The sequence below is a fragment of the Harpegnathos saltator genome, unplaced genomic scaffold, assembly GCF_003227715.2.
Source record: "Harpegnathos saltator strain DR-91 unplaced genomic scaffold, Hsal_v8.6 scaffold144, whole genome shotgun sequence".
Lineage (NCBI taxonomy): Eukaryota > Metazoa > Arthropoda > Insecta > Hymenoptera > Formicidae > Harpegnathos > Harpegnathos saltator.
In genome coordinates, this window is record NW_020229922.1 from 285,918 (window position 1) to 305,184 (window position 19,267).

The window sequence follows — 19,267 nt, forward strand, 5'->3', positions numbered from 1 at the left end:
CCAGGAACAACGGCGTGGACGTAGTACTTTTGTGTTCCTATTGGGGTGCTTTATTTACGTGAGTCCCCTTGCCTCTCACGATTCACGACGCGTGAATAAATATAATATATTATAATATAAAAGGTACTTCACTATTCATCATCTAATTCTTCAGATTCATCAACATCGTTATCAGAATCATCAGTATCATCATGAGATTCATGAGCATGTACTGACAGTATTGGTGATATTAAAAGTTCCACTACTTCAGGTGATAACGATCTAAATTTCTTCTGTGGTAATTTTCTTATACTTGAAATGTAAGGATCTGATAACACAAGTAATCTTGAGAATACATCAGTCATGGTGTTGATCCGCGAACTTTTCCGCGAGAAGTCCTCATGAGCTCTTTTGATAATTTTATTCGTGGATTCCTGTGCATCTTCAGACATTTGCCCGATTGGTAATATAACTGAAGATATTATAATATCACTATGAATTAAAACTTTGTAAATCGAAGTTGGCATATAGTACCACGGATACAATTCGACAAACTTCCGTGCAGAATTCAAGGCATATATTTTGAATTTTGCCGTATCGATCTCATATCCGCTTGATAGTACTTGTAATATGATATAAAATCTTTTTATTAAGTCTTCATCTACTCCCGTTATTAACATATATGGCTCTTGTTATATATATATATATATACAGGGTGTTTGATAGCTGATCATGCAGACGAAAGTTGGAGATAGATTGGGTGTAGTCGAGAAAAAAAGTCATGTACCATAATGTCAAATTGGCAATAGTTATCGAGTTATTAATTAAAACATGTGAGCCAACGAGCGCGTAGAGAGCGGAGGGCGGCCGCAGTAAGCACGTAGACATTTGATACAGGCGGAGTCAAAGAGTGGCGGTAGGCAAGCGCGCGCGGCGAGGGACAACGTAAGCGACAAAAGGCGATCGCGCGCGACGAGGAGCGAGCGAGCTTTTTCTTTATAGGTTTTTCCTTATAGCTCGCTCGCTCCTCGTCGTTTGCGCTCGCTCGCTTCTTGTCGCTTGTGCTCGCTCGCTCCTCGTCGAACAGTTGATTATTTTTTATCATAATCAACTGTGATTGGTTTATTTCTTACCGCTTACGCTTACTTCTTACTGCTTACAATGACTCAAGGCTCGTCTACATTAGCTGTAAGAGTAAGGCTGTAAGGTTGCAAGACACGAAATGAAATATTTTCATTCGCTGACAGCTTACGTTGCAGCCTTACAGCCTTACTCTTACAGCTATTGTAGACGAGCCTTCAGAGTGTCTCATTGCCATCTATTATTTTTAAGAATCGACAAAATAGAGACACAAATCGCTATGCAATCAAAAAGGGGAAGGACACGTTTCGTCATTTGAGCTTCGTATACACCTACAAGGAGTCAGTCAGTGATATTGACGAATAGCAGAGACGACGTTACTTCAATGGCGCGCAATGATTCATCCGTCGCTTTGCGCGACGGTGAATCACGCACCCGCGACTGTAAAATCGTTTGCGGAAGGTTATGCTGGATCTAACGTGGATCACATGGTAATTGCGTGTACAAGTATCCTCTGTCACTGACTCATGTATATTTTTATACGCCTATATACGTACATAATCCGCAGAACCGTGAAACTGCAATTAACAGAACTACAATCGCGAAGGACACTTCTAAAACTGTCTCCTTTTCGAGCGTGGCCTATCCTCGTTTATTTTTAGCTGCGAATAATTATCCTCTCTATTATTACTTGTTCCTTTTGTTAGATTGCTGTTTTCTTTTCAATATTAACAGTCTCTTTGATACTTCTACAGTTCCACCTACATCCTAATAGTATATGAAAATACAGACATAATATAAAACATACATAGTTACAAAATTACAAATATATATAATATATATTTTATTTATATATATATTAATTTTATGGTTACATATATTTTAATTGGAAGTCACCAGGAATATGCCATAAGAAGTGGTGACAAGCGTCAACGGTTATACTACGTTTTGGATTTGTACAATGACTTTTAGACTTAGATGGATAATTCATGTTTAAAAAAACAAACTGGTATCGTCAACGGTCATACCACGCTGAAAACACCAGTTCTCGTCCGATCACTGCAGTTAAGCAGCATTGGGCACGGTTAGTACTTGGATGGGTGACCACCTGGGAACACCGTGTACTGTTGGCGTAAATTCTTTTTATTTTTTTGAATAATTTTTCGAGATTCCTGTGTACAGCTTCTATACATTTATTTATTTAGCACACCCGATCGAGACAAATTTTGCAGCGGTGCTGTATTTTTCAAACCACTATTTAAAATATTAAGAAAGAGAGATGAGCTCTAATTTTCTCTTCTTTCTTTCTCAATTATTGCTCTGTGTATTTTTTTTATATTAATCGTATGTTTATTTATTATTAATACACATGGTCAAAACTTTGGAATTGTACAATAATTCTCAATTCCATAATTTATGCTTCAAACAAGATGCTCCTATCGTCAACGGTCATACCACGCTGAAAACACCAGTTCTCGTCCGATCACTGCAGTTAAGCAGCGTTGGGCACGGTTAGTACTTGGATGGGTGACCACCTGGGAACACCGTGTACTGTTGGCGTAAATTCTTTTTATTTTTTTGAATAATTTTTCGAGATTCCTGTGTACAGCTTCTATACATTTATTTATTTAGCACACCCGATCGAGACAAATTTTGCAGCGGTGCTGTATTTTTCAAACCACTATTTAAAATATTAAGAAAGAGAGATGAGCTCTAATTTTCTCTTCTTTCTTTCTCAATTATTGCTCTGTGTATTTTTTTTATATTAATCGTATGTTTATTTATTATTAATACACATGGTTAAAACTTTGGAATTGTACAATAATTCTCAATTCCATAATTTATGCTTCAAACAAGATGCTCCTATCGTCAACGGTCATACCACGCTGAAAACACCAGTTCTCGTCCGATCACTGCAGTTAAGCAGCGTTGGGCACGGTTAGTACTTGGATGGGTGACCACCTGGGAACACCGTGTACTGTTGGCGTAAATTCTTTTTATTTTTTTGAATAATTTTTCGAGATTCCTGTGTACAGCTTCTATACATTTATTTATTTAGCACACTCGATCGAGACAAATTTTGCAACGGTGCTATATTTTTCAAACCACTGTTTACGAAATTGAGAAAGAAATGAGCTTTCTAATTTTTCTTTTTTCTTTCTTAATTATTGCTCCGTGGTTTTTTTATATTAATCGTATGTTTATTTATTACTAATACACATGGTCAAAACTTTGGAATTGTACAATAATTCTCAATTCCACAATTTATGTTTCAAACAAGATGCTCCTATCGTCAACGGTCATACCACGCTGAAAACACCAGTTCTCGTCCGATCACTGCAGTTAAGCAGCGTTGGGCACGGTTAGTACTTGGATGGGTGACCACCTGGGAACACCGTGTACTGTTGGCGTAAATTCTTTTTATTTTTTTGAATAATTTTTCGAGATTCCTGTGTACAGCTTCTATACATTTATTTATTTAGCACACTCGATCGAGACAAATTTTGCAACGGTGCTATATTTTTCAAACCACTGTTTACGAAAATGAGAAAGAAATGAGCTTTCTAATTTTTTCTTCTTTCTTTCTCAATTATTGCTCTGTGTATTTTTTTTATATTAATCGTATGTTTATTTATTATTAATACACATGGTTAAAACTTTGGAATTGTACAATAATTCTCAATTCCATAATTTATGCTTCAAACAAGATGCTCCTATCGTCAACGGTCATACCACGCTGAAAACACCAGTTCTCGTCCGATCACTGCAGTTAAGCAGCGTTGGGCACGGTTAGTACTTGGATGGGTGACCACCTGGGAACACCGTGTACTGTTGGCGTAAATTCTTTTTATTTTTTGAATGGTTTAAAATGTAGGATTGAAATTTATAGAGATACAATGGGATCACAAAGTCTATTATTTAACTATAAAAACACCCACCTTCACACCCCCGTGGGACGGGGGGAGGGGAGAGTCAAAAAATCTTAAATGGCATGTGGGGTTGAGTGAGGGCTCGTTCGAAAAGGCTTTCCGAGACGAAAACAACGCGAGCTCGCCGAGGTGTCTACGATTTTTTTTCGCAGAGTTATGATAATTTGAACATTTCTATTGAGATTTTGCGATAGCGAGGGCCCATGGCGACAACAGAAGAAAGATAAGACTTCACGCGGGCACGCGCGTTCTTGAATGAGTGTGTACGTGTGTCAACAAAGATAAAGACCCCACGATTCGTTAATCTCGTAATATTTAACGACGCGCGTGTGTGTGCGTGTCCGGCCAACCAAGACAAGACCGCTAGCGTGTCCGGCTAAGGCAAGACCGGGATAGGAACATTGGTGTATGTGAAGGAATAAAAACATAATTTACCAAATGTTCAAATTGATGTCCTTCGACAACTTGGCAGCGTTCTAAGCGAACATAAAACGTATCGATAACGTTAGTTAAGAAATCAGCACTTCGCACTTGTCCCTCGTCGGGTGACGAAAACGTCGCCCGTCGAGTGAAGGCGCGGTGCACGTTCATACAGAATGCGGCGAAATGGAATGACGATGCGTGGGTTACACGGAGGTCTCGTGGCCGGCAGACAACACAAACGCGGGAGCTGATGAATCCACCCGTCGGTGGCGAAGTCGCCGTCGCGCCGGGAGAAGTTTGACGATCACAGCGTAATTTTATGAGCGAATATATGAAACGGCAGGTAGCCCTACTTAACATATCGCTTCTGCTCGTCGGCGACGAAGACCGCCGCTGTGCCGAGAGAAACCAACGAGCACAACTTATCCTAGGTACGTTTATAATAGAACGGATAATAACCGGGGGACAACACAACTTATGCTATCGACTCTGCTCGTCGGTGGCGAAGATCGCCGCCGGATCGAGAGAATCTGGGCGGCACAACTTATTCTAGCGGTAATACGGACCGACTTGTAGTAGCCGGTGATAGCACAGAAACTTAATCGTAGAAATTCTACTCGCCGGTGACGAAGGCGTTGCCGTCTCGAGAGAATCGGGACGAGTACAACTTATTCTATCGACTCTGCTCGTCGGTGGCGAAGACCGCCGCCGGACCGAAAGAATCTGGGCGGCACAACTTATTCTAGCGGTAATACGGACCGACTTGTAGCCGGTGATAATACAGACTTAATCGTAAAAATTCTACTCGCCGGTGACGACGGTGTCGCCGTCTCGAGAGAATCGGAACGAACCGCGTGACTGGTTGAATCCGATGATCCAGGTGGTCTTTTCAGCCGCGGACTAGTATGCGAGCGTCGGCTCTTGCTCAGGGTTTCCCCGGTGCCTTTGTCGACCGGTATCGGTATGGGGAACCCTTTACTCACCAACTGACTCACGCTTCGGACTTCCTTCTCCTCGGCTTCCTCCTGGTGTTCCTAGCTCAATTGCTGTTCTCGATGATGCTAGTCGAGAATTTTGCGTGTCATGTAATATCCTTCGGACTACACGGACATTATTATTTTGATCATTTTGATATCTTTGATAATCATTAAGAATTATCCAGAACGCAACTGTTGTGTTGAACGACTCAATTGTCGTGTGAAATGTTTCGATTTTCACAAATTCATATAAAATGTTTCATTTTTCACTAATTCACAGAAGTCTTTCACTTTTCACTAGTTCACGCTAGGGAAAAGATTCATCATCGCTGCCCTGAGCAGCTGCAACGCTTCGCCAATCATCTATGTCGGCGCGCTTCTATTCCTCAGATTTCTGTTATTAATAACTCGATAATTATTGCGAATCTCGCAAAACGGTATGAGACTTTTATGTTTGTCTCAACCCAATCCCCAGTGAAAAATGATTCGTCGATCGATGTCGAAACGATGTCGAATCGATATCCAATCTACAAATCGACGTCGATTCGACCTCGTTTCGACGTCGATCAACAAATCATTTCTCATTAGGTCTACCCTCACACTTTAGGTTGGCAGCTAATTACCGGACACTTCGTATGATCTTCATGATATTAATCATACACAATGTTAATTCTTTTTTTTTGCGCATGTTAACATGTTAATTCATATTATAAACGCGTAACAATGTGCGAGACCGTGCTTGTCAAGTACGCTATTATAGTTATAGCACGGACATAAACCGCCTGAAAATGGATGTAGCACGGACTGCCATCACATGCAGGTTTTATCGTCGAAACCTGAAAGTGGATGTAGCATCGTAATTCCCCTCTCAAGATGGATGTAGATGGCGTCCTTTCCTAGTGCGGAAAGTCGGTGTCGCCAAAAACGCCGTGTTGGCCGCTCTCACGTTCCTCCCCGCCCATAATCAAAGGATAAAATCGCTGCTGGCTCGTGGACCGCCACGATCGTCAGCTATCCAGTGGTGAGACAAAGGGTCTGTTCTTTTTAGCTGTACTGCTGAACTGACGCAATAAATTAGAGTGAGAAAAAATATAGTGGTCTTACTTTAACTTATTATACCAGTTTAGCAGTGCAGCTAAAAAGAACAGACCAAAAGACAGACATAAAGTTTGTTTTCTATTGCTGAAATGGCTGCACTAACTTGCGCTTATTCTCTTCTTCTCTCCCTTTCACTAAAGCCAGCAGCACACGGTGCTTGTTTTTGTGCTGGATTGCTTGCTGGATGAAAACAAGCACCGTGTGCCGCTGGCTTTACTTCTAAATGTATATCTATTTCTTTTTATGTTCCCTGAGTGTACACTAGTTCAGCGATAAAAAACAGACTTATAGATTCCGCTATCCGTCTTTGTCTAATTTATCTTACTCGTGGACACTCAGAGGCAGGTATGGTGTCCCTCGGCGATGTCGTATACGCCTGTAAAACAATCGAAAGCCATGACAGGCATATACGCATATGCATATGGGCGTACTGTACAGCGCGAGAGAAGCGAAGAGGGAGACGTTCCGATGTTGCATCCTTATCGCACGTCGCACGATCGAGAGAGAAAGCATTACCAGACGTGGTACGTTCAATGGTGTCCCCAATAGCTCACTCTCTCTACGCTTGAATGCAGGCAATATGAGTGAGACAGCTATAGAGACACCGCGCTGTCTCTATAGGTGTCTCGCTCGCTCTAATAGCCATATATCGCGCTTTCCTCTTTTCTCCTTAGCAGAAATGCCGATCAAGAAGGCAATCCTGTCTATAGGCTAGAAAAATAAGCTATTTTCGCGAATTTTTTTTTCGGAAACTAAGCAGACGATTGATTTCAAACTTGATAAAAATAATAATTGTGCGATCGTGCGATAAGGATGCAACATCGGAACAATAGAAAACAAACTTTATGTCTATCTTTTGGTCTGTTCTTTTTAGCTGCACTGCTAAACTGGTATAATAAGTTAAAGTAAGACCACTATATTTTTTCTCACTCTAATTTATTGCGTCAGTTCAGCAGTACAGCTAAAAAGAACAGACCCTTTGTCTCACCACTGGATAGCTGACGATCGTGGCGGTCCACGAGCCAGCAGCGATTTTATCCTTTGACTATGGGCGGGGAGGAACGTGAGAGCGGCCAACACAGCGTTTTTGGCGACACCGACTTTCCGCACTAGGAAAGGACGCCATCTACATCCATCTTGAGAGGGGAATTACGATGCTACATCCACTTTCAGGTTTCGACGATAAAACCTGCATGTGATGGCAACATCTCCCACCATTTCTCCTTCTTCGCTTCTCTCGCACTGTACAGTACGCCCATATGCGTATGCGTATATGCCTGTCATCGCTTTCGATTGTTTTACAGGCGTATACGACATCGCCGAAGGATACCATACCTGCCTCTGAGTGGACACAGTAGGAAAAGAACTCTATAATATCGACATGTTATATACAGTGCCTCTCGCAGCAAAACATTAAACTAAAAGGTTTGAAAAAGTGACATGTTGACGGCCTAATTTATTTTTGCGTGCCATTTTTTTATTATTCGTTATAGTGGACTTCTGTGATGTGACATTCAGGAAACTTGTAAGAAATTTTGAACTCTCGGTTTTTTGTGAAATACGATATGTAGGAGCATAATTTCTACTCGTTTCATCAGCTGTTCGATCACGCGGTTTCTCGTATGAACAGGTCTCTTCAAAGCTCATTTTACGGCTCTATATTAACTGCTGAAGCAAAAGGGGAGAACTCGAAACTTTTTACAAGTATGCTGAAGCCGAGTGTTGTTTAGGAGAAATATCTATTTTGAAATGGCACGCAAGAATTCTCAGCGTGGCATTTCTTGCCTATGACATTACGATACGGCCGCGGCGACCATCTAGGGGCCTTAAGATTTGAAAATATGAAGTTAGAACATTCATTATAACTGTATATATTTAAAGCAAAAGAGAACAGTATTTTCTTATTTCATTTTAAATTAGATTAATATAAATTCTTTATATATATTATACAGAATGGAAGAATGTGTGAATATTGGGATACTATCAAATAAATATAGATATAAATGTTTTATTCTGTATTGTTTATGATAATCTGCAGAAGACACAGGTGATAATATTAACCTTGTTTCTGGGCAAGTTCCTTAGCCTTAGCTTTTTCTAATTTGGCTATCCTTGCTGCAGATTTACTTCCCAATATACCACCGCCCCAATGACGCCTGATTTCATCATATCTGTCATTGAAGTTTGTCTTTATGGCTTCTATGATCTTTGCAAAGTTGGCCCTATCACCAGAATCCACCTGAAATAAACAATGATACATCAGTAAAATCAGAGTATGAGTAGAGAAATCAAGATTTCACAGAAATTTATATCAGAGAATATTTTTTTTTCATATATCACGATGTTGTCATTGGATTGGCTCTTATTGTATTCATCATGTAGATTAGTATATGTGAATAAAATATAAATAAGAATCGAGTATAATTTTGCACATACCTGAGTAAGGGCAATTGCTGTGCAAGTCTTACGTCGCACTAAACGTCCCAAACGTGCTTTGCCTTTGATGATGCAATATGGGACACCCATCTTACGACACAAGGCAGGGAGGAATAATATAATCTATAAATAAAGAATAAATTAGCATAATATGTAATATTATTACTACTTACGAAAATGTATCAATATGAAAATATTGATATATATATATTGATATATAATATTACTCAATATCACATGTCATTATATGAACAAAAATATCTTTTTGTCTTCAGATGAAGAAATTCAGCCATCATAGTTAAATAAAACAAAAATTGGTAAAATTCCTGTTTAAGAGAGGCACCTCTGATGGTTTTGACGTTGGCATATATTATTATACTGATCCTTCTGAGTAATGTACAGAACATTTTAGCCATCGCTCATTTATTAAAAAGTTATAAGCAATAGAATTTTCAAAAATAAACCATGGTTTTCCATTATATTTCAGACCGTGTACATTTCAGAAATAAGTATTCAACATATAATAGAATGTGTTTATAATAGAATAGTAGAACTTATTGTTCTGTTTCAATTTTAGAAGTCAATATGTGATGTGTTTATAAACAAGTATTTAGTAGAAGATAAAATTTATTATTGTGTTCCAATTACCTTAAGGATCAGAATCAGTTAGTGTGTCATACAGTTGGAACAGTTGGATCTTGAAATTTCAGTATATATTTATATAAATTTGACACAAATGATTTACTTGACATCAATTTTCTCAGATGGCACGTAAAATTTTTTGACCTTGTAAATCGTGATGACTGCTCTCACATTTCTCTCTAGTACTAGTTAGAAACATGAATGTTATGATCATAATTTTGTTGAAATTCTGATTTTCCAGGGCAAAAAACTTAAATTCCGAGACGTGGGACAAGCTTAAAAATTCCGGGACAATCCTGGAAATTTCAGCCATCTGGCAACCCTAGTCAGTACTATATATGCCAATATCAAGACTATCAAAGATGCCTCCCCTAAACAGTTTTACTTAAGAATTTTACATTATATATATGATAATAAATTGAAACTAACCTCAATAGGATCAACATCATGCGCAATGACAACCAACTGAGCCTTCTTTTGCTCCACCAATGTGGTCACTGTATTGGTTCCACTACGAATAACATTTGGTCTTTTTGTTGGCGTATCTTCCTTTTTTGCGATTTTTTGTTCGGCTCTTGCCTTTAGTCGAGCCTTCTTCATAGTCGCAGTTTCTGGCCTATACTTTTCTAGTACTTTGAACAACTGTGTGGCTGTAATAACATGAAAACAATGCCATATATCATATTATATTCTTTATGTAAGATATAAAAAATATTATAAACAGATATTTAGACATATAATATATTTGTAAACATTACCCGTTTGCTTGTCAAGTGTCTCCATAAATTGATTGATGGTAGGCGGTACCTTCAATCTTTTTTGTAATACGGCCCTTTGCCTCTGGATCCGGATATATTTAGGCCACCTAACAAATCTGCTGAGATCACGAGCTGGTTGAATATCCTGCCCTATATTGAAACATCTTTTTAAGTACATATGGCTGTTTTACATTACATTCTTTGATAATTGTGAAAAATACAGGCCTCACCAATTTCATTGAAACTTTGCACAATTGTATATTTTGCGTAGAACGCGAATTTGAAGAAAAAAGTGTCGCTCTCAAACGGATCGAAAGTTATGAAGTGATAAAAAATGACATAAGATTAGGAAATCTGTCATGTCAGTAATGCAGACTGATGGTCTGTTCTTTTTAGGCCGTGTTCCAAAATTCACTGTCAGTACTGAAAATATATAGTTTGTATCATGCAAACTATAACACAATCTTAGTTGCACAACTGGACTCAGTTCAATAGTGCAACTAAAAAGGATAGACAGAGAAACATATGCAGTGCGTCAAAGTGCAAAATTAATTTGAACGAAGCTATTATTGTGTAAATAATAATATTTCATGAAGCATAGCATTGTTAGAGACATGTATTATATTTTCCACTTGCTTTAAATGTATATTGTTTTCTCACTTTCTTCTTATGTTTGTTTCTTTCACAATAAATTCACCGACATCGAAATAATTACTTTTATTTAATAAATTACTTTTACTTAATATTATTGTCCCATTAAACTTCGGACGCGTCATTCCATGTTTAAGTAGTTTGCACTTACATAAAAATTCTATTAATTTTTCTTTATTGTGTATAACTGCTAAAAAACTCATGTAATTGCATCTTCATGATTTATTACAAGCACTTCTAACAACTGACAATGACTTCTAGCAAGGATACTTTTAAACTATATTTGTTGTCAAAGTAGAACTTTGCAAAATAGAGCTTCTTCGCTCACAGTATACAAGAAAATTTATATCTATCCAAACTCTACTAAAAAAAATCTTTTAGATTTAAAAATGATGCATATTTTTAGCAAACATAATATATAATTACAATTAGAGAACAAATACAATTATAGAACATAGATATAATTAAAAAACGTGTCTTATTTTAAATTACTTATACTTTGAAATTGGTGAGGAGGGCCCGTATTCTTCACAATTACCAAAAGATTAAAATATTAATTAATTTAAAACCCATGCTCAACAATATATAAAGATGTGATAAATTAGGATTTCTTTGGGGAGAGGATGTAGAAGAGGGGCTGCGCTTCTCCCCCTTTGTATGTACTTTTTACACTTTGGACGCATTGTGCATACTTCTCAGTTAGTCTGTATCATTGGCATAACAGATTTCCTAACCCTATGCATGTCATTTTTCAGATTTTTATAACTTTTGATCCATTTGAGAGCAACACTGTTTTCTTTCAAAATCGCGTTCTACGCACCAAAATACACAATTATGCAGTTTCAGCGAAATTGGTGAGGAGGCCCATATTCTTCACAATTACTTATTCTTTTTTTATTTTAAATTATAAATGTACCAAATTAATGACTTACCAATTCCGAAATTTCTGCTCCTTTTTTCAAAGAGGGGGTTTGTCACCTTCTTTGGCTCAACTTTCTTGACTGCCAAAGGCGCAGCCGCTACTTTCTTTCCTACTTTCTTCTTTGGCTATATATATTAAGAAATCACAAAAAAGAATATAATCAACTATCTCTCATCTTGCTGATATCAAGCAATATCTTGCTGATGAAAACAAGAGCAAACAACATAAGCTTAATTGCAAATACATGGTTAATTTTATTAAGAATTATAAGATAAATTGAGTTTAAGTTTGATATATAAATGTACATATTATACTTATTACTTTTAATTAATAGTTTTACAGAGATTTACAGATTTATTTTTACTCGGAAGAATATAATACAATATGAAAATTATATATATTCCCTAGAAAAAAATTTTTTTATTAAGTTTAAGAAATCATTTTTGCATTACAATTATAGGTTAATTGTAATATAATGCAACTAAATCATAAAATATCACATATTATATATTAGCGAGTTGAATTGTGTTAAGTAATATTTGTAATTACATGCTATAATATTGACTTTAATTGTTATTGCAGGCAATGATTAGTTTAACTAGTTGTTCAATAAAAACATATTTTCTGGCTATATATCGACATAACACGTTGGCATTTCAAATGTAGATATTTCCTACTAACAATGCTACTTGCCGAAACTATTGTTTATATATGATAATTTGGTAAACTTACCTTCTTTTGGACCATTTTTCTAATTTGAAATTCAACGGATTCCTTTTGATTTTGTCAGATATAAAATATGCTTCGTCAAACGTAATGTAAAGCTCGATTGCCCGCAACGTAAAGAAAGGCTGGTCCAGAATAAGTTGTAAACAGAGAGAAACCTAAGAGCGACCACCGAGCCGGTTACTCCGGGACGCTTTTTCCGATGCGCCCTCTGAGAAAATGTATATACACTACACCCGTCCTGACGATAACGGCAAAGCGTGCACAGTTCTTGTTCACTCTACTTCTTTATGGCCCGGTTTCACAACTTAGGGCCAGAGCACAGACTTCTGCATAACGCATAATATACAACGCATAAGAGAATCAACAAATCAGAGTTCTTCATTTCTGTCCTGAGGAGGGAAATGAAGAACTCTGATTGGTTGATTCTCTTATGCGTTGTGTATTATGCGTTATGTAGAAGTCTGTGCTCTGGCCCTAATACCTCGTCTACAATAGAAGTCGTAGAGTCGTAAGTCGTAGAAATTGACCAATCATAGTCCGGTAAGAGAAAAATAATCGACCGCGATTGGTCAATTTGTATGACTTACGCCTCTATAGGCTCGTCTACATTAGCTGTGAAGGCTCGTCTACAATAGCTGTAAGAGTAAGGCTGTAAGGCTGTAACGTAAGCTGTCAGCGAATGAAAATATTTCATTTCGTGTCTTGCAACCTTACAGCCTTACTCTTAAGGCTCGTCTACATTAGCTGTAAGAGTAAGGCTGTAAGGTTGCAAGACACGAAATGAAATATTTTCATTCGCTGACAGCTTACGTTACAGCCTTACAGCCTTACTCTTACAGCTATTGTAGACGAGCCTTTAGACTTCTATTGTAGACGAGGTATTAGGCTGTAAGGTTGCAAAACACGAAATGAAATATTTTCATTCGCTGACAGCTTACGTTACAGCCTTACAGCCTTACTCTCAAGGCTCGTCTACAATAGCTGTAAGAGTAAGGCTGTAAGGCTGTAACGTAAGCTGTCAGCGAATGAAAATATTTCATTTCGTGCCTTGCAACCTTACAGCCTTACTCTTACAGCTAATGTAGACGAGCCTTTATAGCTATTGTAGACGAGCCTTTCAATTATCGTCGAGTCCCTCGAGACCTTCTTTTCAATATGAAAATTTACCCAAGGCTGAAAATCTTTAACATTACTTCGTCGGTGTCGGTAATATATTACAACGACAATCCAAAAACGATTTTAAAATATATATGAATTTCGATGAACTGTAACTTCGGTAGAGTTAATGATAATTATATTTTAAAATTCGAAAGGTTAGAAAAACACAAAGGCCCATATTCAGAACATGCTCATAATTATGTCAGCGCGCTGTTAACCAATGAAACCAATAAAAAGCCACGCAATATGCCTTCTGATTGGTTAACAGCGCACTAACTTAGTTATAAGCACGTTCTGATATAGGTCACTAGCTTTCAAACATGTTATCAACTTTGCTGTCGTTTTACGCAAACATATAGTGAATTAATCAAAACTGTTAATCTTTTATTTTATAATTGTGTATTTAATACGATTGTACTGTAAATTGTAATGTAATTGATTGTAATGTAATTGATTGTAATGTAAATTGAATGGTAGATTGGAAGAATATTATTTATATATTACTTTCAAAAATCGTTTACAATATTGTATTAAGCAAAGATTAATTAGTTAATATTAATTTTACAATTTTTTTATGTTTACATTTCATTGTAATATGCTATAAGAAACATTGTTTCTTATAGCATATTGTTGTCGTTAATGGTCATTGTATAATCATTGATAATTCTCAGTTGACTAGTTAATGCTTAAAAAAAAGTATCACTGTCAACGGTCATACTACGCTGAAAATACCAGTTCTCGTCCGATCACTGCAGTTCAGTAGCGTAGGGCACGGTTAATACTTGGATGGTTGACCACCTGGGAACACCGTGTACTGTTGGCGTTCACTTTTTTTTATTCTTTTGAATAATTTTTCGAGATTCCTGTGCACAGCTTTCATAGATTTATTTATTTAGTACACACGATTGAGACAAATTTTGCCGCGGTGCTGTATTTTTCAAACCACTGTTTACAAAATTGAGAAAGGGATGAGCTTTCTAATGTCCTCTTCTTCCTCAATTATTTCTTCGTGTCTCTTTTTATATTAATCGTATATTTATTTATTACTAACATACATAGTCAAAATTTTTGAATTATACAATGATTCCTAGTTGACTAGTTCATGCTTAAAATAAGAAGCGATGTCGTCAACGATCATACCACGCTGAAAACACCAGTTCTCGTCCGATCACTGCAGTTAAGCAGCGTTGGGCATGGTTAGTACTTGGATGGGTGACCACCTGGGAACACCGTGTATCGTTGGCGTTCATTTTTTCTTTTTTTATTTTTAATAATTTCTCGAGATCCCTGTGTACAGCTTTCATACATTTATTTATTTAGCACGTTTGAGACAAATATTGCAGCGGTGCTGTATTTTTCAAACCACTGTTTTACAAAATTGAGAAAGAGATGAGTTTTTTAATTTTCTTTTCCTTCTTCTTCAATTATTTCTTCGTGTCTTTTTTTATATTAATCGTATATTTATTTATTACTAACGTACATTGTCAAAATTGTGGTTTTGTATAATGATTCCCAGTTAGATAGTTCATGTTTAAAAAATACAGTACTGTCGTCAACGGTCATACCACGCTGAAAACACCAGTTCTCGTCTGATCACTGCAGTTAAGCAGCGTTGGGCACGGTTAGTACTTGGATGGGTGACCACTTGGGAACACCGTGTACTGTTGGCGTTCATTTTTTTATTCTTTTGAATAATTTCTCGAGATTTTTGTATACAGCTTTCATACATTTATTTAGCATACACGGTCTTTATATATTTATTTAACATACACGATCGAAACAAATTTTGCAGTGGTGCTGTATTTTTCGAATAAGTAGTTGATTTAAAAAATTCAAATGATAGGCGCCAACTATTTCTTGTTTCTTCTTCTCACTCTCAACACATTTCTAGGGAATATTTTACAATTATATTATATTTATTCAAACCTAATATCAGGTCAATCTGAAAGTTCTATCCGTTTTTTGCAAAACGTATGGCTTTATTTAAGAAACAAAATGAAAAAGTACATCAATCAAAATATTGTCCATCGCATTAGCGATGACTTTTTTCTATCTTTTGGTCAGCAATTCGGCGGCGAAAGAATGACTCATCTTTGGAGGCTATCCAGTCAAAGACCCATTTTTTGACGTCTTCATAAGAATTGAAACATTCGTCAACAAGTGCGTGTGCCATCTACCGAAACAAGTGGTAATCGGAAGAAGCATAGTCTGGTGCATAAGTCGCATGGGGTAACACTTCCCAGCGAAGTGTTTCTAACGTTTCCTTGACAGATTTTGTGACGTGAGGCCGAGCGTTGTCATGAAGCAAAATCACTTTATGCTGTCTCGTTTTATATTCTAGTTTTCATGCAATGCTCGGCTCAAACGGATCATTTGTTCTCTGTAGAGATCCCCTGTGACTGTTTGACCACTTTTTAACAGCTCATGGTACAGCACACTTCTGATCCCACCAAATGCAGAGCATTCCCTTCTTTCTGTGGATATTCCGCTTTGGCGTCGATGTTGAGGGTTGATCGGGATCGCAAATAGTTTTTCGACGTTTGGGATTGTCAAAATAAATCCATTTTTCATCCCCAGTGATATAAAAACCCCTTTCTTTGTTGCCTAGCAAGCAGAATTTCGCAGGTGGTTTCTCGCCTTTCAATGTTTCTTGGCTTCAGTTCATATAGGACCCATTTTCATTCTTTGTAAACCTATTCTAAGGCTTTCAACGGTCGGAAATGACAGATTGAGCACAATTTAATGCTTCTGCAAGTTGCTTTTGCCTTTGACATGGGTCTTCGTCCACCAATGTCTGCAATTCTTCGTCTTCAATACTCTTGATGGCCGTCCAGAACGCTCTTTGTCCTCTACATCAAAATCACCACTTTTAAAGCATCGAAACCAATCTCTGCATGTTTTACCGGAAGGAGCATTATCACCATAAACTTCTACAAGCATTCGATGAGCTTCAGCTGCAGTTTTCTTCCAATTGAAGCAAAAGATTAACACCGCGCAAATGACGCTTATTTGGCTCAAATTTTTACATTTTCGATGCAGTAAAAATTGTTATTGATGCAAACATATACCTTTATGTACTGAATGTTATTGCCAGATATCAAAACAATCATGAAGCTTCGTTTAGACATTAGAGGTTAACGACAGTTCTAGCTATAGCTACTTGCCGCTAGATGGACGGAACTTTCCGATTTACCTAATAAATATATAAAAGTTTTAAGTCTGCAGGATGCCTTTTAAATCATCTTGTTACTATTACTCGTTACTCGTTATTTTTTCGAAAATTATATTCGTTGAATTTCTCCTTGTACACTCGTGAACTAAAAGGTATGTGCACTGATTTTTTGTTGACTTCAGAACGCGCTCCAACTTGAGGAGAAAGACAACCATTGCTTCATACGTCAGCGCTGTCACTTATTACGAGAGCAGAAGGATGGCATATACGAGTGTCAAATAAGTAGTGATTGTAGCGTAGACACAAATGTCTTGGAGACTTTGAGTTATAATTGAAGAAATGAAGAAAACAAATAGTGATTGTGAAGAAAAGTGGCAAAAGGCTTCATAAAATTTGTAAAACAGCATGTTAAAGGAGAGTATTAATTGTCTAATAATATTTTAAGTGAAAAATATTTTTAAATTTGAGTGTAAGTTAAAAAAGTTATAAACCATAATTTCTTTAATGTTAATAATTTTATAGCTATAAATTTGCCATCGACGTTAAATGAATATGTATGTAATGCTATCATTTACATAGGTGAAAAATGATGTTATTGCGCTCATAAAAAATAAGCAGCAAACCAAGTCGAGTGATATTTTTTTAACAAGATGCTCATATCACTCAACTTGGTCTGCTGCTTACTTCTACTGAACACAATAATATAATTCTTCACCTATGGAAATAATAGCATTATATATATATTCATTCAACGTCAATGACAAATTTATTAACATTAAAGAAATTATGGTTTATAACTTTTTTAACTTACACTCAAATTTAAAAATATTTTTCGCTTAAAATATTATTAGACAATTAATACTCTCCTTTAATATGCTGTTTTACAAATTTTATGAAGCCTTTTGCCACTTTTCTTCACAATCACTATTTGTTTTCTTCATTTCTTCAATTATAGCTCAAAGTCTCCAAGACATTTGTGTCTACGCCACAATCACTACTTATTTGACACTCGTATATGCCATCCTTCTGCTCTCGTAATAAGTGACAGCGCTGACGTATGAAGCAGTGGTTGTCTTTCTCCTCAAGTTGGAGCGCGTTCGGAAGTTAACAAAAAGTCGGTGCACATACCTTTTAGTTCACGAGTGTACGCATATAGTCAAGCAATAGTCAAGCAGAAGTGTAATACTATTCAACGACTATTTAATTTTTAAATTAATCGGCCTGAGATAAACCAGAATTATAATTTATTGCTATTGTTGCGGCGCCAAATTAATTTTTTAACTGAAATGAAAGGAAAATCAGAAGCGAACACATGTCACAGATTCTAATGACCTTCGTCGGTTTCTACAATAATAAATCGGCGCTAAATTAATTCTACTATAATATGAATTTTATCCTTATTCTTTTTCTCTTTCACTCTCCTCTTAGTTGTTCTTAACAATAAAGAGAGTAAGACGAGTCTCTTTCGTCGCCATTAATACTTGGCCCTTGGTAAAGAGATTCGCGGCATGCCCTCGAAACGGACATCGGTATTCGAGCGATCGATCGAGCCGATAGTCCACATCGCGATTTACTGTCATTCTCTCAGGAGGAAGAGAAAGGAGGAGGTCGATCGCCGCGCGGCACGTTGCGGGTTATGTTGCCGCTAATTTGGATTTATGTTCGCACTCGCGCGTCTCCTCTCTCTCGCCGGCCGTCAACACTTCGCGCCACGGCAGGTCGATTTTTCCGAGTCGGTGACTTCTGTTGCAACTGCGCATGATACAACGCCAACACCGCCGCCGCAGCCGCCATCACCGTAATCGAATAACTAACAATCGTTAATTAATCATTAGACAAACAATCGCTTCAGAGGATCCATAAGTCACAGTCACACAAGCGACGAAATGCCGCATGTAATTCCGTTCGCAACGATAAATCCGGTGACTCCGATTCTTTAAATGCTCCATTCCGATTTCTATAGCAAATTATTAAGCTAAGTCGTGCTTTATTAAATACAACGTATCCAAAGAGAGACCAGTATCGCTGTACGCATTCGCGAGAAATAATAGCGTTCTTGTTATGAACGTTTCGTGCATCGTTGAGATTCTAATTGCGAGCAGACGCTCCAGATCAGGCGAATAATTAAATTTTACGGATCTACATACTTGCATCGAGCTTCAGTAAAGCCTCTCCGTATTTATTAGACCAAAATTCATTAGTCCTTCTGATTGTTCTGTGTCGTGTCTCGATATTATATGATAAGATGTAATGCAATAAAATATATTAAATTATCAACAAGAGATAATGGAGCTATAATGTATATGATTAAA

General features: G+C 37.1%; 1 protein-coding gene, 7 non-coding genes and 1 pseudogene across 8 annotated transcripts; 8 read left to right on the top strand and 1 right to left on the bottom strand.

Moving 5' to 3' along the window:
• Window positions 1-2,073: 2,073 nt before the first annotated feature.
• Window positions 2,074-2,192, top strand: LOC112590779 (5S ribosomal RNA). The gene has a single exon (XR_003114466.1). It is a non-coding gene; the product is annotated as a 5S ribosomal RNA (ribosomal RNA).
• A 308-nt stretch (window positions 2,193-2,500) lies between these two features.
• Window positions 2,501-2,619, top strand: LOC112590781 (5S ribosomal RNA). Its single transcript, XR_003114468.1, has one exon. It is a non-coding gene; the product is annotated as a 5S ribosomal RNA (ribosomal RNA).
• A 308-nt stretch (window positions 2,620-2,927) lies between these two features.
• On the top strand, window positions 2,928-3,046 carry LOC112590786 (5S ribosomal RNA). Its single transcript, XR_003114471.1, has one exon. It is a non-coding gene; the product is annotated as a 5S ribosomal RNA (ribosomal RNA).
• A 305-nt stretch (window positions 3,047-3,351) lies between these two features.
• On the top strand, window positions 3,352-3,470 carry LOC112590787 (5S ribosomal RNA). The gene has a single exon (XR_003114472.1). It is a non-coding gene; the product is annotated as a 5S ribosomal RNA (ribosomal RNA).
• A 308-nt stretch (window positions 3,471-3,778) lies between these two features.
• Window positions 3,779-3,897, top strand: LOC112590760 (5S ribosomal RNA). The gene has a single exon (XR_003114447.1). It is a non-coding gene; the product is annotated as a 5S ribosomal RNA (ribosomal RNA).
• A 4,582-nt stretch (window positions 3,898-8,479) lies between these two features.
• Window positions 8,480-12,790, bottom strand: LOC105191490 (ribosomal protein L7A). Its single transcript, XM_011154934.3, has 6 exons — window positions 12,629-12,790; window positions 11,907-12,021; window positions 10,324-10,473; window positions 9,995-10,215; window positions 8,924-9,046; window positions 8,480-8,726 (listed from the first exon to the last, which is right to left on the bottom strand). Exons 1-6 carry the CDS (start codon window positions 12,641-12,643, stop codon window positions 8,544-8,546), a joined length of 807 nt encoding a protein of 268 aa, XP_011153236.1. The 5' UTR covers window positions 12,644-12,790; the 3' UTR covers window positions 8,480-8,543.
• Window positions 12,791-14,487: 1,697 nt separating this feature from the next.
• On the top strand, window positions 14,488-14,606 carry LOC112590784 (uncharacterized; annotated as a pseudogene).
• Window positions 14,607-14,909: 303 nt separating this feature from the next.
• Window positions 14,910-15,028, top strand: LOC112590759 (5S ribosomal RNA). The gene has a single exon (XR_003114446.1). It is a non-coding gene; the product is annotated as a 5S ribosomal RNA (ribosomal RNA).
• Window positions 15,029-15,334: 306 nt separating this feature from the next.
• Window positions 15,335-15,453, top strand: LOC112590769 (5S ribosomal RNA). Its single transcript, XR_003114456.1, has one exon. It is a non-coding gene; the product is annotated as a 5S ribosomal RNA (ribosomal RNA).
• Window positions 15,454-19,267: the final 3,814 nt, after the last annotated feature.

Coding starts and splice junctions, on each gene's coding strand:
- LOC105191490 (XM_011154934.3), bottom strand. Junction 10,216..10,323: donor GACACTTGACAAGCAAACGG/GTAATGTTTACA, acceptor ATGTTATTACAG/CCACACAGTTGTTCAAAGTA. Junction 8,727..8,923: donor CAGCAATTGCCCTTACTCAG/GTATGTGCAAAA, acceptor TGTTTATTTCAG/GTGGATTCTGGTGATAGGGC.